The following is a 24985-nucleotide window of genomic DNA, read 5'->3' as shown; positions in this document are numbered from 1 at the left end:
ATATTACAGTGAAAAAATCACTTATATTTATTTTACCCCCCTTGGGAATCGAACCCGGGACCTCCAGAACGGTAGCCGAGCGTGCTGACCATTGCACTACGGGGGCGGACAGATATAATATTACTTAATCATAAAATATGAAAGACTTTAACTTAATTTAACTATAAATTGATTACGTTTAATTGGAGTCCTGCAGTCTAGCTGTTAAAAAAAAATTGTATGTCCAAATATAAACATGATAGGAGTGATTTTTTTTTTTGAATTTTAAAGAATTCAAGCTGAGACAAAACAAATATTAACCAACTAACTAACCATTTCACTAACCACTTCCCCGCAGGGGTAGGCAGAGAGAAAAGAACGCCACACCACTCTGTTATTGCAAACATCCTTCGCCTCTTTCACGTTCATGCATCTCCTCATACATATCCGCCGATTGTTTCGACTCCTAACCTGACCACTTTCAAGTATTTGGCATACCTGATCGTGCCATGTTTTCTCGGTCTTCCTCTGCTCCTTTTTCCACTTACATTCGCCTCATAAATTTGTTTTACCGTTCTTTCCTCGCCCATTCTTTCTACACGTCCAAACCATCTCAACACACCTTTCTTAATTTTATAAAAATATTAAAACGGAGAAACGAAAAAGATGGATTCCCAGTTTTGTTAATACAAGAAAATACACTTACTAACCTACCCCGAGTAGCTTTACAGTAAATATTGCTTAACGACCCACTTCAAATCGTTAAAACTGCAAATGTACGCGATACCGGCTTGATTGTGATGGCGACTAAAAAACAGTCACAATGGTTTGAGTTCGCTGAAAAGAGGTATAGTTTCCTGTTAACCGTTCGCGTGTCAAATTGAGATTAATCCAAGTCCCGAATCTAAATCACCAACACGCAAGTATTCCAGACGTGTCTTGGCGGACTACTATTAACGTATTTTTAGTGATATTTGATAAGAAGATCAATGTTCACGATGCTAATAAAATGCGCGAGCGCCTGCCATTGTAAGGGTATGCAAAATAACGGAAAAACATCATTACTTGTATAATAAATCAGTAAAAATTTTAATGGTATTTTACCAGTTATAAAAAAAGTGTCCATTTAAAACAAAATTAATAATTTACAACATTTTGAGTGTGTCCAAATACTTGTTACAAATCTGGATAATCTCCAATTAAAGGAGTTATTTTTTATATTTTTTTTTACATCTCATCAAAGATGAAGACGAATTTGGAAGTCTGAGCATTTACGGGGCTGACGACCGTCATAGGCTGGTTTAAAACCACTAATAGATTTTTGATTCAATCAAAACAATCTGCATATTGGTGTTCGAGAATTAGAGAACATAGGTCGTCTCCGAAACTCCTGTGGCAAAGTCTGCAATCTGTCCGCGGAGATTGTGAACTTAAAATCAACACACAAGCCACTGCTTCCGAATTCGCTATTTTTTTCAAAAATAAAATCGAAAATATTCGGAAAGCAACATCATTGGTTAAAAATCCAACAATTTCCTGTAATGCCTTGCAGTATCTGAAATTTTTCGAGTCCACAAATATAAGTGAGGTAACAAAACTTATTAATGCTTTGCCCAATAAACAGTGTTTACTGGACCCACTACCGACATGGCTTTTGAAAGAATGTGTTAACGAGATTGCTCCATTTATAAGAGATCTTATAAACATGTCTCTGGAGAAAAGCATTGTTCCAAGGGCCATGAAAAAGGCAAACGTTACACCACTAATAAAAAATTCTCAGATGGACTCCGAGGACCTTTCAAGCTACCGCCCAATTTCCAACCTTCCTGTCATATCAAAAATAATAGAGAAAATTGTTGCCCATAGACTGACAACGTATGTCGAAAATAGCAAGTTGTTTTCAGAGAGGCAATCGGCATACAGGCGATACCACTCTACAGAGACAGGCGTAGTGAGAGTACTGTCTGATATAATAACTGCTGTGGATGCTGGTGACCTTGTTTTGGTTTCCTTTTTGGATATGAGTGCTGCTTTCGACACGGTTGATCACAATATTCTGCTGGAACGCTTGAGGAAGACATACGGCATCTGTGATAAAGCACTTGCATGGTTTTGCTCATACCTTCGAGAACGTGAATATTCAGTCATTTTTCAAAAAGTTAAATCCCCTTATCATTCCGTCTCTACTGGTGTACCCCAGGGATCAGTCCTAGGTCCTCTTCTATACCTTCTATATACGAAAGACATAGAAAATATTATAAAGTCACACGGATTGTGGTCTCACTGCTATGCGGATGACACTCAAATTTATTTTTATTGTAGGCCGGAGGAAAAATATAAACTTGTTGACTCTATTAATAAGTGCATTGAGAGAATAGGAGAATGGATGGCTGAAAACAGATTGACGTTAAACCCGTCCAAAACGGAACATCTCTGGATAGCCACACCTAAACGACAGAATTTGATTTATAACACGACACCACTCAATCCAAAGAGTACAACTACACCGGCCGTCAAACTGCTCGGCGTGTTCTTAGATTCTGATCTCTCCCTTGAGACTCAAATTAGCAAAACAACAAGTACATGTTTTTATCAGCTAAGGCAAATTAAAAGCATTCGCAAGAATCTGCCAGTTGATGCTGCCCGTCAATTAATAAATGCGTTTGTAATATCGAGAGTAGATTATTGTAACGGTATATACACGGGTCTACCAAACAATAAAATGACTCGAATGCAATCAGTGTTAAACGCAGCAGCGAGACTAATTTTTGGAATTTCTAAATTCAGTCACATCACCCCACTACTTCACAAACTCCACTGGTTACGCTTTCCCGAAAGGGTTGAGTATAAACTCTGCCTACTCATGTATAAATCAATACACAATATGGCTCCAGAGTATCTTAAGGAGCTGTGTATTCCAGATGAATTGGCTGATAGACGTCTCACGCTTCGATCGGCTACAACATCTGCAATGGGCAAAGTGATCTTACCAGCTCGCAACCAACGCACTAAATTTGGCGAGCGTGCCTTTGCTGTTGCAGGACCGACGGCGTGGAATGCTCTTCCACCAATGGTTAGAAATAGTGAGAGTGAGATGATCTTTAGAAAAAGACTAAAAACACATTTGTTTGCTAAATCATTTCCACCATAATATTTTCCCCAATTCATTCACAGTGAAGCGCCCTTGAGGTATTTTTTTACGAAAATGGCGCTATATAAGTTATCCAATTTTATTATTATTATTATTATTTTAAGTGATCACATTACACACGTGTACTTCACTAGTTCTAGTTATTCAAGAACAAGGTGGCGTTTCTCATGTGTGTGATTATAATCCAGGATTCGGACCTCACATTCTAATAAAAGAATTTCTGCTCGATAAAAAGCTTCTTTTCATCTCACCAATAAATGTCTCTTGTGAAGTTCTAGTGATTCAAGAACAATGTTTCTAAATTGGTTCATATAACTTCCAAGAATTTGAGTAGTGTGGTTGTCAATAATGGTTTGAATTTTATACGTGTGTAAAGTGATCACTTAAACCAGCCTATGACAGTCATCAGCCCCGTAAATGCCCAGACATCCATATTCTTCTTCATCTTTAATGAGGTGTCAAGAAATAATAGAATTAATAATAATTTAAGTATTCGAGTAGATATAATTTTCAAATATCGGTTTGTTTTCGTCTCCATAGTGTAGATTTATTTTATATTTTTTTATTCAATATTGTCTGCCTCCGTAGTGTAATGGTCACCACGCAAAACTACCATTCTAGAGGTGTTCCCGGGTTCGATTCCCAGGGAGATCAAATGAATATAAGTGATTATTTCACTCTTATATTTATTTATATTACTCTGGACCGGTACCTGAAGCGGAGAGCTGATCACCTTTCCTTAATACATAATTTACATAACCATTACATGATGGCCATTACACTACGGAGGCGGACAAAATGTGTACATATGTTTTTATAGTTAAATAAAAACGAACACAGGTTTATACAATATTTGGAGAAAATTATGCAAAAACTCTTAGGATTTAAGTACAATAATACACACTTTATAAAATTTGTATTGAAAATATTAATACTTGTACATTTTTTAAATTATTATTATGTGTTATTTTTTTTTGACATCTCATCAAAGATGAAGAAGAATATGGAAGTCTGGGCATTTACGGGGCTGACGACCGTCATCGGCTGGTTTAAGTGATCACTTTACACACGAGTAACATTCACCAATTCTACCCATTATTGACAACCACACATATATGAAACATATACAATAATATGAAAATAACTCCTGTAATTGGAGATAATCCAGATTTTGTGAACAAGTATTTGGACACACTCAAAATGTTGTATTATTATGTGTATAATATTATTTTGGCCCAAAATCCAGATACGTGATTTTCATAAAATAAATATTTAATCAAATGCAATTATTTGGTCCCTCGATTTTTATATCGAAAGATCCGAAATATAAATTATTTTAAATAACCAACACCAAAATTCTTAAAATGATCTTGGCACGTATTTTATTGCAAACGCATCTCATATAGTATACCACATGCCAAACATGTTTGTAAGTAAATGAAAATAATGAAGAAATATTTTTTTACGTCTTGTTTATAATATTGCGCTTGTTTGCGTATTCAAATGTTGCGGTTTTAACCGCAATAATAAATAAGCCTTATAATATTTATTCATAACGTGTTTCATATACCGATTCTCTTACATATGTTTATTAGACGTTCTGCAGCATGTATTTTATCACCCCGCTAGACTGTTAAAAGGTCAAAGACACAGGAAGGTAAAACGCTTAGCAATACATATTTATTTTATCCAATGAAATTTTTCTAATGAAGTACATATCGTAAATATTACATGTACAGGAAGTCTATAAAGTGAATATGTATTTATATATTATAAAATTTATTTATTTGAGATAACATAACATTTACAGGTAAACAAAATAAATCGTACGTAAGTTACAAGGAAAATATTTTTTATAAGACGGATATCCTTTACAGGAAACACATTTTTACATTATTATCTGCTGTCAAAATAAATATCTAATAAATATAATATAATATTAGAAATTCAAACGATATTTCAAGAAATACTATTTATATTTATAAATAGTACATATATGTATATATATATATATATATATATATATATATATATATATATATATATATATATATATATATATATATATATATATGTATATATATATATATATATATATATATATATATATTTATATCTATATATAATACATACATATATATATATAAATATATATATATATATATATATATATATATATATATATATATATATATATATATATATATATATATATATATATATATATATATATATATATATATATATATATATATATATATATATATATATATATATTTATATATATTTATATATTTATTCAATATTACCCTGGACTGGTACCTGAAGCGGAGGGCTGATCACCTTTCCTTCATGTGTAAATGATCAAGATAACACTGCGTTTATATGACGTAGTGCCCTATGCACCATGGGGGTGCGGATAAGGGTTTTATTATTATATATATATATATATATATATATATATATATATATATATATATATATATATATATATATATATATATATATATATATATATATATATTATTTTATATATATAACAGCTGTCCCTAAATCAAATCTTTCATAATAATTAAAAATTAAAATAAAATAAACAAAATAAATATCAAAGTTTCATCTACAGATTGTTTTAAAGAAATGCATTACAATATTTTCCTTTTTTATATACGATGTAAGTAACTATATAAGATTACTCCTGTAAAAAAATCACACACGCACTTCTTTCTTAATCTCAATGCAACATATGGATGAGTTACTAGAATTTATGCTATTTGTATGCAGATTGCATGTGTGTTTAAAATAAATTAACCTTTCCAATCAACCACAGAAAAATTGCTTTTCGACCAATCGTTACAGGATGTTGTTAAAAGTAAGACGATAAAAAATAGAAAACGTTGAACTTTCAAAACACGGTGTATACATGGTTATATTAAATCCGTTATAATGGACGTTGTTGAATTTTTAGGTGTTGTGAGGTAAGAGTAAAACATTTTAAAAAATGAGTGAAATTTTTTTTTAAAAATATAACAGCAACAAAAAAAGACTTGTATAAGATCACATTCGACTTTATTAATGTAAACACGTCAAGTTTCTAGAACTACAGATGCTCTCATCAACGAGTGAAAGTACAAACTAAAAATTTAAATCGTCATATTATTCCACAAAGTTAATGCCAAATAAATTAATAATATATTTTATTAAATAACTAAATATTCTTTACTGAAGTATAATAAAGCAGTAAATAAGTTGATAAGCTAAATAAAAACCAAATAGTTTCATTTTATTTATTACGCGATATTGTTTAAAATTGAAAACACTTTTTTACCACTTGAGTTGTAAGTTTACATTTAGACCTGAAGATGGAAGCATAGCTTCCGAAACTAGTCGTCATAAAATAAACTCAAGTGGTAAAAAAAATGTGTTTTTAATTTTAAATTTCATAATTTTTTATACCACTAAGTAAATGCCGAAATAATGAATAAAATATGTGATATTGTATTTATGCCACTTATTTTTTATAATATGTGCTATTATTTATGTACATTTAAATTTATAAAAAAAAATAAAAACCTACTTCAAACTATATTAATTACGTTATTGTAATTTTTTTTACTACATGTGTATATTTGTATGTTTTCACGTATGTGTATATTTTCTGCTATTGCTTCAAAATACTAGTCTAATCGATGAAATTAATATATCTTTTGTATATATTTGAAACAGTGGGCACATGATAAATATACAAATTTAATACACATTTGAAATTAATAATGAGATGACTACAATAAAGCGGTAATAATTTATAAGGATGGTATAGTTGATAGGATCAGGTAAGAGAATTGAAAGAGATAAAGAGAAACAAAAGAAGGGGTAGATGTGACGTTTTTGTATGTTTTGGATGTTTTGGTGTTAGAGAGACTGATTTTTTTAAGTGGAGGGAGGTGATTTATTTTTTAGTTTGGTATTTTGAACAAAAATATCAAAGATTTATTATTATTATTTATTATTTCGGACACTGAATTATTCACCCTTTGGATGAAATATCAATAGAAAGGTATATAAAAAAATAATAATATAAAGGTGTTGCAACTTGATATTTAAAAAAAAATCCAGCTTGAATAAGTGATGGGTGCAATACTTAGGGATAATTTTTGTATATTTTTTTACTTTATAGCATGTTTTATAAACTATATAAAATGAAACAACTTTGTTCTTAACCACTTTTTTATTGGTAATCATCACGTACTCATCAGGTTTAAACAGGGTTAAACATGTGCTTATGTCATTATCAGGGTTAAATATGTTATATACATGTTTAACCTCGATAATGACCAGGTTGTTGTCGAAACCGGTTGGAGAAAAAATGTACCAATAAAAAAATTAGTTATAAACAAAGTTTTGTTTTATTTTATTGGGATAAATACTTGTTAATTTTTTATGGAGATAAATACATTATTTATAAATTTATCTGTTCACAGTGAATCATTTTCGCTCGTACAAAGACTTCTCATTGTCATGTGTCTCAATGCTCGTGATGTGCGATGACCTTTAATTTTGATGTACCCTATATCCTGTGATAATATGGAAAATAAATATGTTGCCAATCGAATTGCATGAATGATATATGAATGTTTTAATAGATACAATCGTGGACTGTCTAGAATAAACTATTTAAAATGTTGCAATTTAAAGTGTTATTAAATATTAAATTAGTCGATGTTCCTTCGAGGGTGTTAGGGTAGGTGACGTGGAACAGTTCAACTTTTGAAACAAACCTAGAATCATGGATCGATTACCACTATAATATTCAAGTATACCTTTTCAAAACTAATTTTAAATATTTTTTCACTTGCGCAGATTTTCTATAACATTATTGGATTTTTTGTACGTATCGTTTTTATTATTTCAATAATCCTTTTTGATTCCATTGGTTTAATAAAATTGTTTATTTATTATGATTAAGTTAAAATCTTATAAATAAAATCTAATAAGATGTTAGGTAAATGGAAATGAACAAATATATTTTTGAATTTTACTGTTACACTTAACAATAATTTCATTTTTTTCAAACCCTTATCTGCACCCCAATGGTACAAAGGGCACTGCATCATATAAACGCAGTGTTTTCTTGAAAATGTGATCAGCCCTCCGCTTCAGGTACCAGTCCAGGGTAATATGGAATATATATTAGAGTGAAATAATCACTTGTATTTATTTTACCCCCTTGGGAATCGAACCCGGGACATCCAGAACGGTAGCCAAGCGTGCTGACCATTACACTATGGAGGCAGACAAATAAACAAGGTAAAAACTTTATACATGACGGACATCCATAGCGTGATTTTTTTATCATTACAATGATGCTCTTCAATATCCGAATGTGGTTATTGGTTAATAAACAAGTGAAAAGGTACGCATACAATAAACTTTTACTTTATTTTAATAGTACAAATAATATTACAATAGAATATTAAAGACTCCAAGTAAAAAAACATATTTAAAGAGAATTATGCACGCGTGCCCTAATCATTGCTGCTATGCTCATTTTCCTAACTAATATTCATCCTCCATTTTTTTCCCAAAATATATCGGTAATATCCTAAACCCTGAGTTCCTTCACTTGTGTCATTTGTATCCCATCGAATACATCCCACTCCTAAAAATAAAATGATTTAGAGTAATAAATCATCTTCATTAACTTCATGGAATTGAATATCAAGTTATATCACACCGTTTCAATGCAGTGCCCTGTGCACCATCTGGTATAGACAGAGGTTTAGAAATGGAAGAATGTATATTTATTGCAATTGAAAATATTATTTATTGGTAAATTGTTGCTTATATTATATCGGAATAAAAAACCTTATTTCAAAAATTTGTGATACTTAATTAAATATCAATTAGTATCGTTGTTCCTTTTGCGAAACCATATATCGCATAACACATATGTACACATAATAATATGGCACACGCATTGATAAATAATACATATTTTTTACTCCTATTCTACATCCTGTGATACTGTTGGCAGAGGCGTCCATTTTGCGTTTTTTTTTAATTTAATTTAATTTAATTGATTTAAGAAATGTGTTTTTATTATTTAAACAAATATTTCAATTTCATACTATTTTTGTGAGCCTAAGCGGCTCATTATTAGAAATAGGTATGAAATTGTAGTAGAGTGGGTTCGAACCGAGAAACTCTGACTTAAGAGTCAGCGACACTAACCACGGGACCACAACCCGAATTAATTTAATTGTATTAAAACAATATTAACCCGAATCTTCATTCTCAAATTAAATTCATGAAAAGATTGATAAATCTCTCACTCCTTTCAACAACGTCAAAAATCAAAAAACTTGATCTTTCAGGAGATCGTTTTTAAAGTTTAAAAATATAATAAAATATATTAAAAATAAATACCAAGCCACTTATTGAACTTTTTACTGTGCAACAGATCTTTTTAGGTAAAACCTGAATGTTTTTCTCCATTTGAAAAATATTAAGTATATTTAAAAAAATAAATAAACAATACCTTTTCTTCAAAATGCGAAAACACTTTCTGCCCTGTAAATATTAAGTTAAAAATAAGCTGATTTTGCTGGGATATAGTACATTTTTTAGGCATTCCAAAAACATGCACAACCTAAAGTTGACGGCTTTTTATACATATCGTTGTTGAAAGGAGTGAGCGATATGTGTATTTATAAATATATATATATATATATATATATATATATATATATATATATATATATATATATATATATATATATATATATATATATATATATATATATATATATATATATATATATATATATATATATATATATGTGTGTGTGTGTGTGTGTGTGTGTGTGTGTGTGTGTATAGTGTTTCATTAATGAGCAGAATGGTTCGTGTCGCACAGTTTAAAGCGTCACCACCTAAAACCAACCATTGATTGGCCGGCCTGTCAAAGTCCAAATATTAAAATTTCCTTCTCAAATATTTTTTACGACTGTTGAAAAAAATAATATTTTGGCCACGATCACGAGGGTTGCGAAATGGATATTAATAGTTTTATGGTGTTGTTTTAGATGTGCTAATGAAACAACTAAGGTCAAAAAACATATGCATATTTTATTACGCATATCACGTAATTAATTTGTTGAAAATAACGCCTTTTAATCGGCAAACACTTTTTCTAAGCAATAGTAAAAATATGTCATTAGTTTATCTATAATGCTTTTAATAGTTAAAAGAAAAATAATAATTAAATTGAATTATTCGCACGCCACTGAGAAGTTTATCACAGTTCCCGCAATAGCACTCTCGCAGGATAATTCTCACAGTAATAATATGTTATTCATTGTTTTTGCAGTACGAAACCAAATTTTCAGATTACACAATATTTCAGCATTAATTTAAAATATAACCGTTCCGCATGTGCACGCAATTAAAAATGGGTGTTTTTCAATATTTTAAACAGAAAAGTTTTTTAGTGCAAAATGTGGTGGTGGTTTTGTTTTTGATTTCACTTGTTTTAGAAATTGATTCTGCAGAAGAAGGAGTATGTGGTAACAAACAAATTTCGTAAGTGCTTTTATTATTTACATTATAGTTTCTCTTATTAGTAGCATTATTACACATTTCAACATAAGATGGGATAAAATATTTTAAAGACATGTATAATACATGAAGTGAATTGATGACATTTACGATATCAGCAAATATAAAAACCTCGTTTTGTGGATATTGTAATGACTTGTAGTTAATAAAATAAAATAAAATAATGTTTAAAATTCTCCTAAAAGGCAAAACAATTATCACTATTATTAAATATATATTATATTAATTGATTCATGCGCATCATATGATTTACACGTTCCTTCAAATCAAAATATTTTAAAGAGTGTCCAAGTTCACAAATCTGGTTTTGTCAATTTAGGAGTTATTTATATTGACATCTCAGCACGGATGAAGAAGAATACGGATGTCTGGATGTATTTATTTACGAGGTTTACGACCGTCATTGGCTGGTTTATGTGACCACTTTATACACCTGAAGCATTCACAATTCTACCCGCGATTGACAACTACACCAAACAACTACACAAATTTGAGAAGTGTGGTTGTTAATCGTCTGTAGAATTATGAATATTACGCGTGCGTAAAGTAATTACTAAGCCTAACAGGTCGCAAGCTCTGTAAATACCCAGAATTCCATATTGTTCTTCATCTGTGTTGAGATGTTAATAGGAAGAAATACGTTATTTCGAGTCCGCATCTGTGGTGCAATAGTTAGCGTAGTTAGCTACCGTTCTGAAGGTCCCGGGTTCGATTCCCAGGGGGGGGGGGTGAAGTGAATTGATGACATTTACGATATCAGCAAATATAAAAACCTCGTTTTGTGGATATTGTAATGACTTGTAGTTAATAAAATAAAATAAAATAATGTTTAAAATTCTCCTAAAAGGCAAAACAATTATCACTATTATTAAATATATATTATATAAATTGATTCATGCGCATCATATGATTTACACGTTCCTTCAAATCAGAATATTTTAAAGAGTGTCCAAGTTCACAAATCTGGTTTTGTCAATTTAGGAGTTATTTATATTGACATCTCAACACAGATGAAGAAGAATACGGATGTCTGGATGTATTTATTTACGAGGTTTACGACCGTCATTGGCTGGTTTATGTGACCACTTTATACACCTGAAGCATTCACAATTCTACCCGCGATTGACAACTACACCAAACAACTACACAAATTTGAGAAGTGTGGTTGTTAATCGTCTGTAGAATTATGAATATTACGCGTGTGTAAAGTAATCACTTACTTTAGCCTGTAACAAGTCGCAAGCCCTGTAAATACCCAGAATTCCATATTGTTCTTCATCTGTGTTGAGATATTAATAGGAAGAAATACGTTATTTTGAGTCCGCATCTGTGGTGCAATAGTTAGCGTAGTTAGCTACCGTGCTGAAGGTCCCGTGTTCGATTCCCAGGGGGGGGGGGGTGAAAAATAAATATTAGTAATTTTTGCACTCCAATATTTACTATGTATTACCTTAGACTGGTCCCTGAAGCGCAGGAGTGATCACATTGCCTTCGTGTAAGCAACGATCAAGATGAAATGCTCTATTTGGTGCGAATAAAGGTGAGAAGATGAGTGAATGCTATTTATGAATAAAATATATTTTATTTTTCCAGAATGGTTAGCCAACGACGGAGAATTTTTACTGAGAAAAAACTAGAAACATATACTCTAGGAAACTGTAAAAAAGGTACACCAAACTGTAAAGTGTTAACAAGATTTGTACCAAGAAACAGATCTAAAATGATGGTATGTTGATTATTCATAGTGTACATTACTATTTTTTCACACCTATCCACCCCTAAATGGTACATAGAGTATCGGATCAACGCGGTGTTAGCTAATTAACAGTCACATTGCATCACTGCCTTATCCCCAGGGGTAAGCAGAGAGAATGGAACGTCAATCTGTATTTACAAACAATTTTCTCCTCTTTTATATCTATGCATTACTCAAAAATAACTGCCGATTACCACATTCAAGTTTTTTAAATACTTTATATACAAATTGTTAATAATACTAATAATACAGAAGAAAATGTTTAAATTATCAATGGCTTAAGCACACGAAGCTACATACACGTATTCGTACAAGCTTATGTGATATAGGTAATAAACGTGATAAAGTCACAAAAAACGAATCCCTTGAAATGAACATTACCCTAAAAAATAGTTTTTTTAATTATTTTGAATTCATGTGAATAAACATGTGATTGTGATTTTATAACTTACATAGCCTTTTCAATATAATACATGTTGGTTTTTTTCCAGACATACCGTGATAGAAAAAACGTGAAAAATTGTTGCAGTGGGTACTCTTTCGACTCTAAAAATAATAAGTGCCTTCCTGTATGTCTTCATCCATGTGCTTACGGGATCTGTTCTAAGCCAAATTTTTGTACCTGCCTTCCGGGATATGTACGAAATACTACTGATCCCATTAAATGTATTCCGTACTGCCCGAACGCATGCGAAAATGGTGTTTGTCTAGCACCCAACAAATGTTCTTGCGATGTCGGCTACAAAATGGTCGATTCCAAATGCTCCCCCGTGTGCAACAGTACATGCGCTAATGGAACATGCACTAAGCCTGACGAATGTACTTGCCTTCCGGGTTTTAGTATTGATCCTTCGGACAAGTTTTCCTGCAAACCACAGTGTGACCCCGTTTGCCAAAATGGGCAATGCATCTCTCCCAACAAGTGCAGCTGCGATATAGGCTACAAGCTAAGATTAAACAGCACCTCAGTTTGTGAGCCCACATGCTCCACGGCCTGCGTAAATTCTCGTTGTGCCGCCGCTGAATTGTGTATATGCAACCCCGGTTATGCGCGCGATCAGATCGATCCGTACAAATGTAATCCAATATGTGATCCTCCGTGTCAAAATGCCATATGCGTAGAACCGGGAAAGTGCGCCTGCGACACGGGGTATGAGGAAACCCCTTTACTGCAAAATGAATGCATACCCGTCTGCAGTACGTCTTGCGTGAATGGAATATGTACCATGCCTGACGTTTGCACTTGTGACCCCGGTTTTGATCACCCTAGCAATAATTCTCTCTTATGCAATCCTATTTGTAACGAGGGTTGCCGCAACGGAGTTTGCGTAGGTCCCGACCGCTGCGTTTGTAACGAAGGCTTCATCTTAGATCCCATCAATCAAGCGACATGTGTACCAAATTGTATTAACGGATTCGCCAAAAGTCCGGATACTTGCGAATGTAACGAGTCGTATCAATTCGTCACTAATTTGTGGAACGTTTGCGAGCCGATGTGTTCCGAACCGTGTCAAAATGGAATATGTGTCGGGACGGACACGTGCTTATGTTCCGTCGGATATAAACGGAATGCTATTCAAAAGTTCAAATGTGATCCTGTTTGTTCAGTTTGCGAAAATGGAATATGCACTGCGCCGGGGGTGTGCACGTGTCTGCCCAATCACTCGCCGGATCCCTTCAATAATTCAATCTGCATTCCCAAATGTGAGAAACCGTGCGTTCATGGTTTTTGTTCTTCGCCAAATGTTTGTACATGCCACAAAGGATACGTACCTTCCGAAGACCCCAACGTATGCGTTCCTAAATGTTCCGGGCCTTGTACTTTCGGGTTATGCACTGCCCCAGAAACGTGCACGTGTATTTCGGGTTACATTCCGGATAAAAGCGATAAGTATATCTGCCGCCCATTCTGTCCGAGAAAATGCACACACGGCTATTGTTCGGCTCCAGATAAATGTTCTTGCTTTAACGGATATGCAAACAACGCGACAGATCCTTACTATTGTAGACCCGTTTGTCAAAACGATTGCATAAATGGAAAATGTACAGCTCCTAATACTTGCACGTGCAAAGAAGGATTCGTTCAAGACGAACAAAACAAATCCGCGTGCAAGCCGCATTGTTCCAAACCTTGCCAAAATGGTAAATGCGTAGCTCCCGATACTTGCAAGTGTTATGCGGGATACTCCGGGCTAAGTGATACGTGTAATCAAACTTGTGACCAAAACTGTGTCGAAGGGGAATGTGCGCAGAAATGTAAATGTGAAAAAGAAAATGATGTCGGTTCTATAGATCCATATACGTGTTATCCCGTGTGTGCTAATTCTTGCGGAAACGGTACTTGCACTTCACCAGACGTATGCACTTGTAACGATGGCTATATGACGACAGATCCGAGGAAACCTTGTGAACCGGTGTGTATCGGATGTGACAACGGTGTTTGTTTGGAGGCAGACTATTGTGTTTGCAATGAAGGGTACGAGAGAATCGGATTCAATTGCACTCCAGTATGCACGGAACCTTGCTTCAGTGAATCTTGTATAGCACCAGATGTGTGCGAATGTGTTGGAGGATTTATGAGTAACGGGACTTGCATCTGCTATGAGGGATTTAGCGGAGAGAATTGCTCCGTGGTTGAAGCTCCCCGCATCTCACTTGTAACAGCAGGAATTCATTACCTTAGGTATGTACATGAGAAACGTTCTTGTTTATTTTGTTACAACTAAAAACATATATTTTTTTACATATAACTAATAAAATTATAAAATTTATAAAATTAAACAACTTTGTTTTAACCACTTTTTTAATATAAGAACACTTTAACTTACCGGTTTCAACAAGAACCTTGTCATCGTCAGGGTTTATGAAATTCGAAAACATTAAAAACATTAAAATACACATAATTAATTAAATACTCCAAATTAATTATTTGTTTTTAATGCTTTGATATTTAATAAACCCTGATGATGACAAGGTTCTTGTTGAAACCGGTAGGTTAAAGTGTACTAATAATAAAAAAAGTGGATAAGACAAAGTCATTAAATTTCATAAAGTTCATAAAATGTGCTACAAAGTATCTGCGAAAAACATTCAAGAAATATTATAAAGCACTTTTTTTGTTTGTTTTTATATAATAAAAACAAACGGGTTAGAAAATATAATTTTATGTAAATTTTCTGACAAGGTTGAATTTTAATTGAGTAAATTTAAGCAGTGCACTGTTATAATAATTACATATCAATTATTGTAAGGGTTTCATATAATTTTATTACAAAAATGGATTTTCGTACGAAAATTTAAATACAATAATAAATGGGTGAATCTGGGACAGTTGGTTTACCTACAATTCCTTCTAATACACATTAGTATGGGGAGTCCTGTGTTCTCTGAACTTTATTCCGTCAGTTATTTCTTATCGACATGACATTTGTTTAACAATGGGTAAAGTATAAAATATAAAACATATATCTAAAACAAGGTAGTAAGTATCTGCTTGCGGCCCGCGGAGCAAATCACACATTTTTTCCTTTGGTGTACACAAAACCACCAAAAGAACATTCCATCGTGCGTAATTCGTATTTCACTATCCTGACGATTTCAAGATCCATAATGGCGTCAAGTAGTAAAGACGTTGGACTAATTAAGAGAAGAGTAACAGAGGAACTGAATATTTTTAATACAGATGGACTATAAACTATTTTTTCGTGGAATTTAAAACAAAGCCAACATGTCTGATATGCAATGATTCTGTTTCTATCTTGAAAAAGTATAACATCAAATAAGATTGGAAAGTAACTTTTATTTATATATACATATATATATATATATACATATATATATATATATGTATATATATATATATATATATATATATATATATATATATATATATATATATATATATATATATATATATATATGTATACATATATATATAAATATATTTATATATATACATATATATATATATATATATATATATATATATATATATATATATATATACATTTATACATATATATATATATATAAATAAATATAAATATATATATATATATATATATATATATATATATATATATATATCTATATATATATATTTATATATATATATATATATATATATATATATATATATATATATATATATATATATATATGTATATATATATATATATATGTATATATGTATATATATATATATATATATATATATATATATATATATATATATATATATATATATATATTTATATATATATATATATATATATTATATATATATATATATATATATATATATATATATATATCTATATATATATATTTATATATATATATATATATATATATATATATATATATATATATATATATATATGTATATATATATATATGTATATATGTATATATATATATATATATATATATATATATATATATATATATATATATATATATATATATATATATATATATATATATATATATATATATATATATATATATATATATATATATATATATATATATATATATATATATATATATACATACAGCCCGGTAGGAAATCTCTTTTCTAAAATCCGGCCCGGCTACTACTTTTTTTACTACGAATTTTTTTTAATTAGAGTACGCAGTAGGGTTGGGTAAGGATAAGGTATACTAGGCACTGGTCGTGTTTCTATATAGATTGCGAGTAATCCTGGGTAGGCACTGCTTTTCTGCCTAAATAGAATGTACGCCTCTGATACAGAGTGTTTATGTATATATACAAATAAAGGATTACATACCGTCTTCGAACTGGAATAAATACATGATTTTATAAAAAGAAAAGTCGCACATCACGGTTGAGGAGCAGGCGTGTATGTATTTTAAATGAGAGCACATCTCGCGGACCAAAGTAAAATACATTTATTTATTTTTCATATTCCTCAGCTTATATCTTTTTCCGTTTACTGAGAAGTTTCTGAAAAGAGCGAGTATTTTGTATATTTCACACTCTCTTTACCGAACTAAAATACAAGGTAGAAAAACACATCTCGAAATACATTTCATTTCACTTATGTTATTCAACTAATTTACTTTAAAGGTCACATCTCTGTTGTAAAAGTCTAGGAAAGTTTTATTTGAAATAAATAATTATTCACAAATAATTCGAGGGTATCCAAGCTCATAATTTTGGTTATTCTTTAAAGTAATAGGACTGTTTAATAGATTTATATTATCCACTGACACTTCGTGATGGAATTGCATTTTTAATATATTATTAGATTAAAACCAATATTTTTAGCTTTTCCACTTTATTTTTATTTGACCAGCGACCGGGTTTCGTCGTTACCGACATCATCAGACTTGTGACCAGTCTGATGATGTCGGTAACGACGAAACCCGGTCGCTGGTCAAATAAAAATAATGTGGAAAAGCTAAAAATATTGGTTTTAATCTAATAATATATTAATAGGACTGTCATAAGCTGGTTTAAGTGATCACTTTACACATGTATAACATTCTCCGATTCTATGTGAATATAATCCAGGATTCGGACCTCACATACAAATGAAAGAGTTTCTGCTCAATAAAAAGCTTAATTTCTTTCCTAAAAATATGAATAGATCTAGCCAAATAATGAATAATTTACTAGAAATCCCTTTTTTTAAATCTAGACTCGGGCAAAGACACTTATTTTTCATACTCCTAAGCTCTTTAATTCATTCCACAAAGACTATATGTTAGACATTAATTACCTAAGTTTGTTAAAATTTTAAATTGTGCTTAAATTATTTATTAAACAAACAGTTGAAGTAGGTACCTTCTTCTTTAAACGTATAACTCATAAAGTACATATTTTCTAACTTTTTTCATTTTCATCTTTTTGATTGTTTTGTTTTCTGTTAAAATCAAATATTTGTAGTTTATATTATTTTATTTTTTTAACCATATCCGCTCCCTAGGTGGAGCATATGGAGTCCACAAACTGTCTCCAGGCTTTTCTGTCGGCTGCCAGCTCCCTTGCATCCTCCCAAGTCAGATCCGCGTCCCGAAGCTCTGACGAGAACTGCCGACAAATTGTCAGCAGTGGTCGTCCTGGGCGGCGCGAACCTGATGCCTTGTAAAAAAGGCAAGCTTGAATAAAGCTCTCAGGAGGCATGCGGAGTACATGACCAAGCCAACTGAATCGCCTTTTTGTAGTTTATATTAGAAATTTTTATCTTATTTTATTTTCGATATCTATTGTATTCTTGTCAGTGTCCTTTTATTATAACCTGAAATAAAATGTACACCCACACACAGGCCATGCCTTTGTGGGATCTTTTTTTGTTTTAATAACATACATTTTTATGTACTTGTAATTATAATATATGTATTGTAAAACGTAAAAGAATTGAAAATAAAGAAAAATATATAAATTTATTTTACAGGATAGGGGATAATTCATGGGACATCGTATCAGTGGTGGCGGGAGTCTTGGTCTTCGGACTTATATTGATTGGCATCGATAAGTTCATCCGGACCGGAAGTAGGTTCCGGGGCTCAGAAAGTGATTCCAGTAAGTGCACATAAAGATAATAAACACTTGTTTTATACCACTTGAGATATTTTTGTGATTAGATTCGGGAGCTACAGATGCTTCTATCTACGGGTTTGAATAAAAACTTCAGTTTGTATAACAGTTTATAATCAAACCTGTAGGTGGTAGCATCTGTAGCTTTCGAAACTAGTCGTTACAATGTAATAATCATGTTGTGAAAAACAAGTGTTTTATTTATAATTTAATCACGTTTTACCACAAAGCGAATGCCGAAATAATAAATATACACACACACACACACATATATATATATATATATATATATGTATATTTATATATATATATATATATATATATATATATATATATATATATATATATATATATATATATATATATATATATATATATATATATGTATATATATATATATATATATATATATTTATATATATAATATATATATATATATATATATATATATGTATATTTATATATATATATATATATATATATATATATATATATATATATATATATATATATATATATATATATATATATATATAATAATAATAATAAAACCCTTATCCGCACCCCAATGGTGCATAGGGCACTATGTCATATTAACGCAGTGTTATCTTGATCGTTTACACATGAAGGAAAGGTGATTAGCCCTCCGCTTCAGGTACCAGTCCATGGTAATATTGAATAAATATTACAGTGAAAAAATCACCTATATTTATTTTACCCCCCTTGGGAATCGAACCCGGGACCTCCAGAATGGTAGCAGAGCGTGCTGACCATTACACTACGGAGGCGGACAATATATATATATATATATATATATATATATATATATATATATATATATATATATATATATATATATATATATATATATATATATATATATATATATATATATATATATATATATATATATATATATATATATATATATATATATATATATATATATATATATATATATATATATATATTTATATAGTATGTAAATATATGTGTATATATATTGTATTGCAGTAGTTAGCGTATTAGTCTACCGTGCTAGAGGTCCCGCGTTCGATTCTCTGGAGGTGGAGATAAATATTAGTGATTTTTCACTCTGTAATATTACCCTGGTATCTCAATCTCAGGGATGATCACCCTTCATTCGTTTATTTAATGATCAAGATAACACTGCTTCTTTGCATTGCAGAGCCCTATGCACCATTGGGCGCCGACAATGGTTTTGCTTTTGAGCAGTCGGGTTATCTTCGGACACACTCAAAGTATTCATCGTTATCGTACCTATAATTAACTTTTACTTAAATTTCCACAAACGGTTTAATATTGCAAAAATAAACATGTACAGTGTGGCACAAAATTAATCACTATTTCAGAAGATGTTATAATTTTTTCAAATGGCGTCCTACGTCAATAATATTTGACGTTTGTGAATAAGACAGCTGAACTATACAAATACATTTAGCGTGGCGCAAAATTTATCATCCAATTTCGTTTTTAAATTACTTTTTTACTAAATACAAATAATGATTTTGATTAATGAAAATCTTTTTTTAGACCTTTACATTTTTTTATTGTGTGGAAGAGATAATATCCTTCAAGTAGCTGCAACCAGAGTTGATACACATTTGTGCCCGTTTTATCAATCTGTTTGTATATTGCAGCTGGTTAGTTCAAAAATGTCAAATATGATTGACGTACGACGCCATTTGTAAAAATTATAAAATCTTCCGATAGATGATTAATTTTGTGCCACCCTGTATTAATTAAAAACAAACTTTTTCGTAGTGATAAGATTCTGAATATTTTGAATGTTTGTCTTTGTAATTAATATGCTTATTATTCAATTCTCATTATGGATTTTTTAAAAAGGTGTTAAAGAGTAAATAAAATGACAAAAAACTGCTAGTCGAATCTAGGATCGTCTCTTGAACAAACTTTTCGAACTTTTTGAAGAAATTTTCGTCAAAAAAATACAGTAAAATAAATAAATGTCTAAAATAAATCGTTCAAAATAATTAAATTAGGCATTATCAAGCACCACGCCATGAGCCATGAGCGATGTTTAGTATTGCGTGTGTTGCTGTCACATTCAACAGATGGTACTGCCATTGCGGTTAAAAAATATTTTTCAAAATCGGCAATTTTTACCTGTCTCTTTAAAGTAATACAACGTTGTGTCAAAATTTTAAAGCAAATGGTGAATAATTTTAGATGGTTTGAGATTTCGAAGAAACTAACATTTTTATTTTTACTAACATTTTAAAATAAAAATACGCATATTCAAAAGCTACGGTGTGTTAAAATTTCAAAGCAATCGTTGGGTGTCATTGGAAGGTTTTGGACAAATTGAGATTTACATTTTTACTTATAAAGATATCGTTTAAAATTCCTTTCAAAATAGAATACTTGTTCACTCAATGAATAATTGACTGATTGATATGTGCATTATTTTTTCTTCCCTATAAATATAAGTCCCTTATTAAGGGGGAATTCTGAAAATTTAATTTCAGAACACAGACGACCACGAAAGTCTACGGTCATGCCTTCGTGCGCGGTTTTTTAGATAATAGGTACAAAAATAAGTATTTGGACACACTTAAAATGTTGTAAAAAAATTATCTGGTCAAATTATAAGCTAAAATAATAAAAATGAAAATGATATTTTCTTGCGTTTCTCATGTGTGTGATTATAATCCAGGATTCGGACCTTACATACTAATAAAAGAGTTTCTGCTCAATAAAAAATTCTTTTCATCTCACCAATAGATGTCTCTAGTGAAGTTTTAGTGATTCAAGAATAATGTTTCAAAATTGGTTCATAAATGTATATAGAACTTCCAAAATTTTGAATTGTGTGGTTGTCAATATAATGGGTAGTGAAAAAACTAATTTTTTCAACACAAAACGGTGTTTTAAATAAAAATAAGTTGCTATGTAACGTATGTAGGGCCTTAAGCAACAAGGATGGGCAAAGAGCTAAGGAGAAATGTTATTTTTCCGTTAAGAATGTCTGGAGCGTACAAAAAAAATAAAAGAAAGATTTAACAATAAGAATATGATGAGCTTGTAAATGTTCTGATGATGAATCACTCCTCATTTTCTGCTGGCAAACTTATAGCTAGTCTTTTATCTCGACTTTAATACGTGCTGTTACTGTTATTACGAAAAGAGAAATCTCGTAATGTGTACACTTTGAGATCTCAAATTGCTATTTTTCGCAACGATGATTTTCGTTCAAATAACGCTGTGTAAATGGTGATACCCAAAACGCTTAGCGCTTAAAACACCGTATTGTTTGAACCAACTTCCACAAAATAAAATATTCTTTATCATTCAATATATAATGGGCATTTAAGACTTAAAATTGAGTAAGTTTGAATATAAAATCTGTATAATGTTGATTATATCTAATAATAATAATAAAACCCTTATCCGCACCCCGATGGTGCATAGGGCACTGTGTCATATTAACGCAGTTTTATCTTGATCGTTTATACATGAAGGAAAGGTGATCAGCCCTCCACTTCAGGTACCAGTCCATGGTAATATTGAATAAATATTACAGTGAAAAAATCACTTATCTTTATTTTACCCCCTTGGGAATCGAACCCGGGACCTCCAGAACGGTAGCCGAGCGTGCTGACGATTACACTACGGAGGCGGACTAATTGTTGATAATTTATGATAATTATTTTTTATTCCGTGTTGTTTTATTGTTGATACATTTAAAGTTTTTTTTAAGCCCTCATGTGCACCCGATGGTGCATAGGACACTGTATCATATAAACGAAGTGTTATCTTGATCGTTGATTACATATAATGGTGTTATGATTTCACAAAGAAATACCTTAAATATTACAAATTTATTAAATTTAAATATTTAATTGAAATATTTATTAAATTCACAAATCTGGATTGTCTCCAATTATAGGAGTATTTTTCATATTATTCTTTGACATCTCAGCCTATGACGGTCGTCAGCCTCGTAAATGCCCAGACTTCCATATTCTTCTTCATCTTTGATAAGATATCAAAAAATAATATGAAAAATATTTCACGGGAGTAATATTTTTTTATCCTTTCATCTTCCTTTACGCATAATTGTTGTACTTTTACCCTTTTCCTGAAATACATAATAAAATGTTATATTTATAATTTCAGGTGATTGGAAATATGACACCGTATTTGTGACATCAAGGGCAGTGAATGACCCCATGAATATGACTAATAATCCTCTATATTCAGCCACACATCTACTGGATAGGGATATGGAAGAAGAAGAAGACGAAGAGGATAGGAAGCTAAGACTTGATTCTTATAGCTTTTCAGATGCAAATGAAACTGAAACACTCCCAAGCTATAACTCTTCTACTGAGACAGCCATTTTCTAAAGCTAGCTTTACTAATGAAATATTTTTTATGAGAATTTAGCAATGCAAAATTTTTTACAATCTAATTAATATTTACAAAGAAATAGTATCGACAGAATGTGGAAAATATCAAACAACATCTATTTAGTCATTTACCCTTAAATTTAATATAAGTTAGCTTTTTTTTAAAATATGACTTGTAAAAATGTGTTAGTTTATACTTTATGAATTTGTATATTTTGAACATCGAGATACAAACGTTTATATACTCGTAATACCTCTAATGAAACTCTATGTATTAATGATGAATTCGTATATATATATATATATATATATATATATATATATATATATATATATATATATATATATATATATATATATATATATATATATATATATATATATATATATATATATAGAATATAGAGTACATTGTATTAGTTTTTCCATATTTATTTTCTTTGACCTGCGACCGGGTTTCGTTATTACCAACATTATCACACTGGTAAGAGGCTAGTAAAAATCTATGTTATATTCACAACAAAAAGGGGTTGAAAACCATAATTTTAAATAATTTTTCTAAAAAAAAGAAATTTAAATTAGATGATTGGATTGGATTATGTAGTGTTTTAAAATGATAATTACACAAAAGACTATGGAATGAATGAAAATTACATCTTTCTGCTAATCTTACTATGCGTGAGGAAGAAACGTCTGAAATATTTTATGTATTCTTGGAACCCTAAGTGTCCATCATTTCATTTCATACTCAACTCCTTACATAATTTTATTCCTTTTGCCTTTCTCCTTTCATCATGACACAATCAGTACATGATACTTCAATTACTGAATCTTTCAAAATAAAATAACTTGAGATTTTTTTCTTCTTACTTATGGGTAAAACAATCAATATTTTTTTATTTGAATCCTATATGATGTTGATTTTTTGTTTAAAGCTTCGAAAATTGATGCAACTAATTTAATTATGTTTTAATATTTCTAATTCTATTCGTATATCATACTTTTAATCTTTTGGTGTACTGTATATTATTTTATTTCAATTATGTTGTTCATTTGTTTCAAAATATAATTAAATATAATTGGCGTTAGTTTTAAATAACTACTCATAGTATTAATACCCACTTTAATATAAGACTGCCATATTATATTTAAGATAAAATTAATAAAGAGTATTACTGAAAATAAATCACCGTATTCATTTACCTAGATAAATGTACCAGTATGGTCAAATTAATTTTAATTTTGGCATGTCTCCGATTGACAAATAAAACTTTCGTTGCAGATCAAAGATAAATATATCGCTCACTCCTTTCAACAACGTCATATATCAAAAAAACTTGATATTTCTGGAGATCGTTTTTAAAGTTTAAGAATATCATTAAATGTTTTAAAAATAAACATCAAGCCACTTATTGAACTTTTTACTGTGCAACAGATCTTTTTAGCTAAAACCTGAAGGTTTTTTCTCCATTTGAAAAATATTTAGCATATATAAAAAAATAATTAAACAATACCTTTTCTTCAAA

General features: G+C 30.6%; 1 protein-coding gene across 1 annotated transcript; it reads left to right on the top strand.

The window, feature by feature from the left end:
- Positions 1–10467: 10467 nt before the first annotated feature.
- LOC148302218 (uncharacterized) lies at positions 10468–23719 on the top strand. The gene is made up of 5 exons (XM_088271944.1): positions 10468–10708; positions 12338–12470; positions 12992–15183; positions 18923–19050; positions 23227–23719. Exons 1-5 carry the CDS (start codon positions 10560–10562, stop codon positions 23454–23456), a joined length of 2832 nt encoding a protein of 943 aa, XP_088128070.1. The 5' UTR covers positions 10468–10559; the 3' UTR covers positions 23457–23719.
- The last annotated feature ends 1266 nt before the right edge of the window (positions 23720–24985 follow it).

Source organism: Brachycentrus maculatus, unplaced genomic scaffold (genome assembly GCF_059751285.1).
Source record: "Brachycentrus maculatus isolate JH-2025_06_01 unplaced genomic scaffold, ASM5975128v1 h1tg000472l, whole genome shotgun sequence".
Taxonomy (NCBI): Eukaryota; Metazoa; Arthropoda; class Insecta; order Trichoptera; family Brachycentridae; genus Brachycentrus; species Brachycentrus maculatus.
This window is presented reverse-complemented; position numbering and strand designations above follow the sequence as displayed.

Bases quoted from the DNA above. Each gene is read 5' to 3' on its own strand.
- LOC148302218 (XM_088271944.1), top strand. From the start codon at position 10,560: ATGTGCACGCAATTAAAAATGGGTGTTTTTCAATATTTTAAACAGAAA. The intron at 10,709-12,337 runs GTAAGTGCTTTT...TTATTTTTCCAG, and splicing joins TGTGGTAACAAACAAATTTC to AATGGTTAGCCAACGACGGA. The intron at 15,184-18,922 runs GTATGTACATGA...TTTATTTTACAG, and splicing joins GCAGGAATTCATTACCTTAG to GATAGGGGATAATTCATGGG.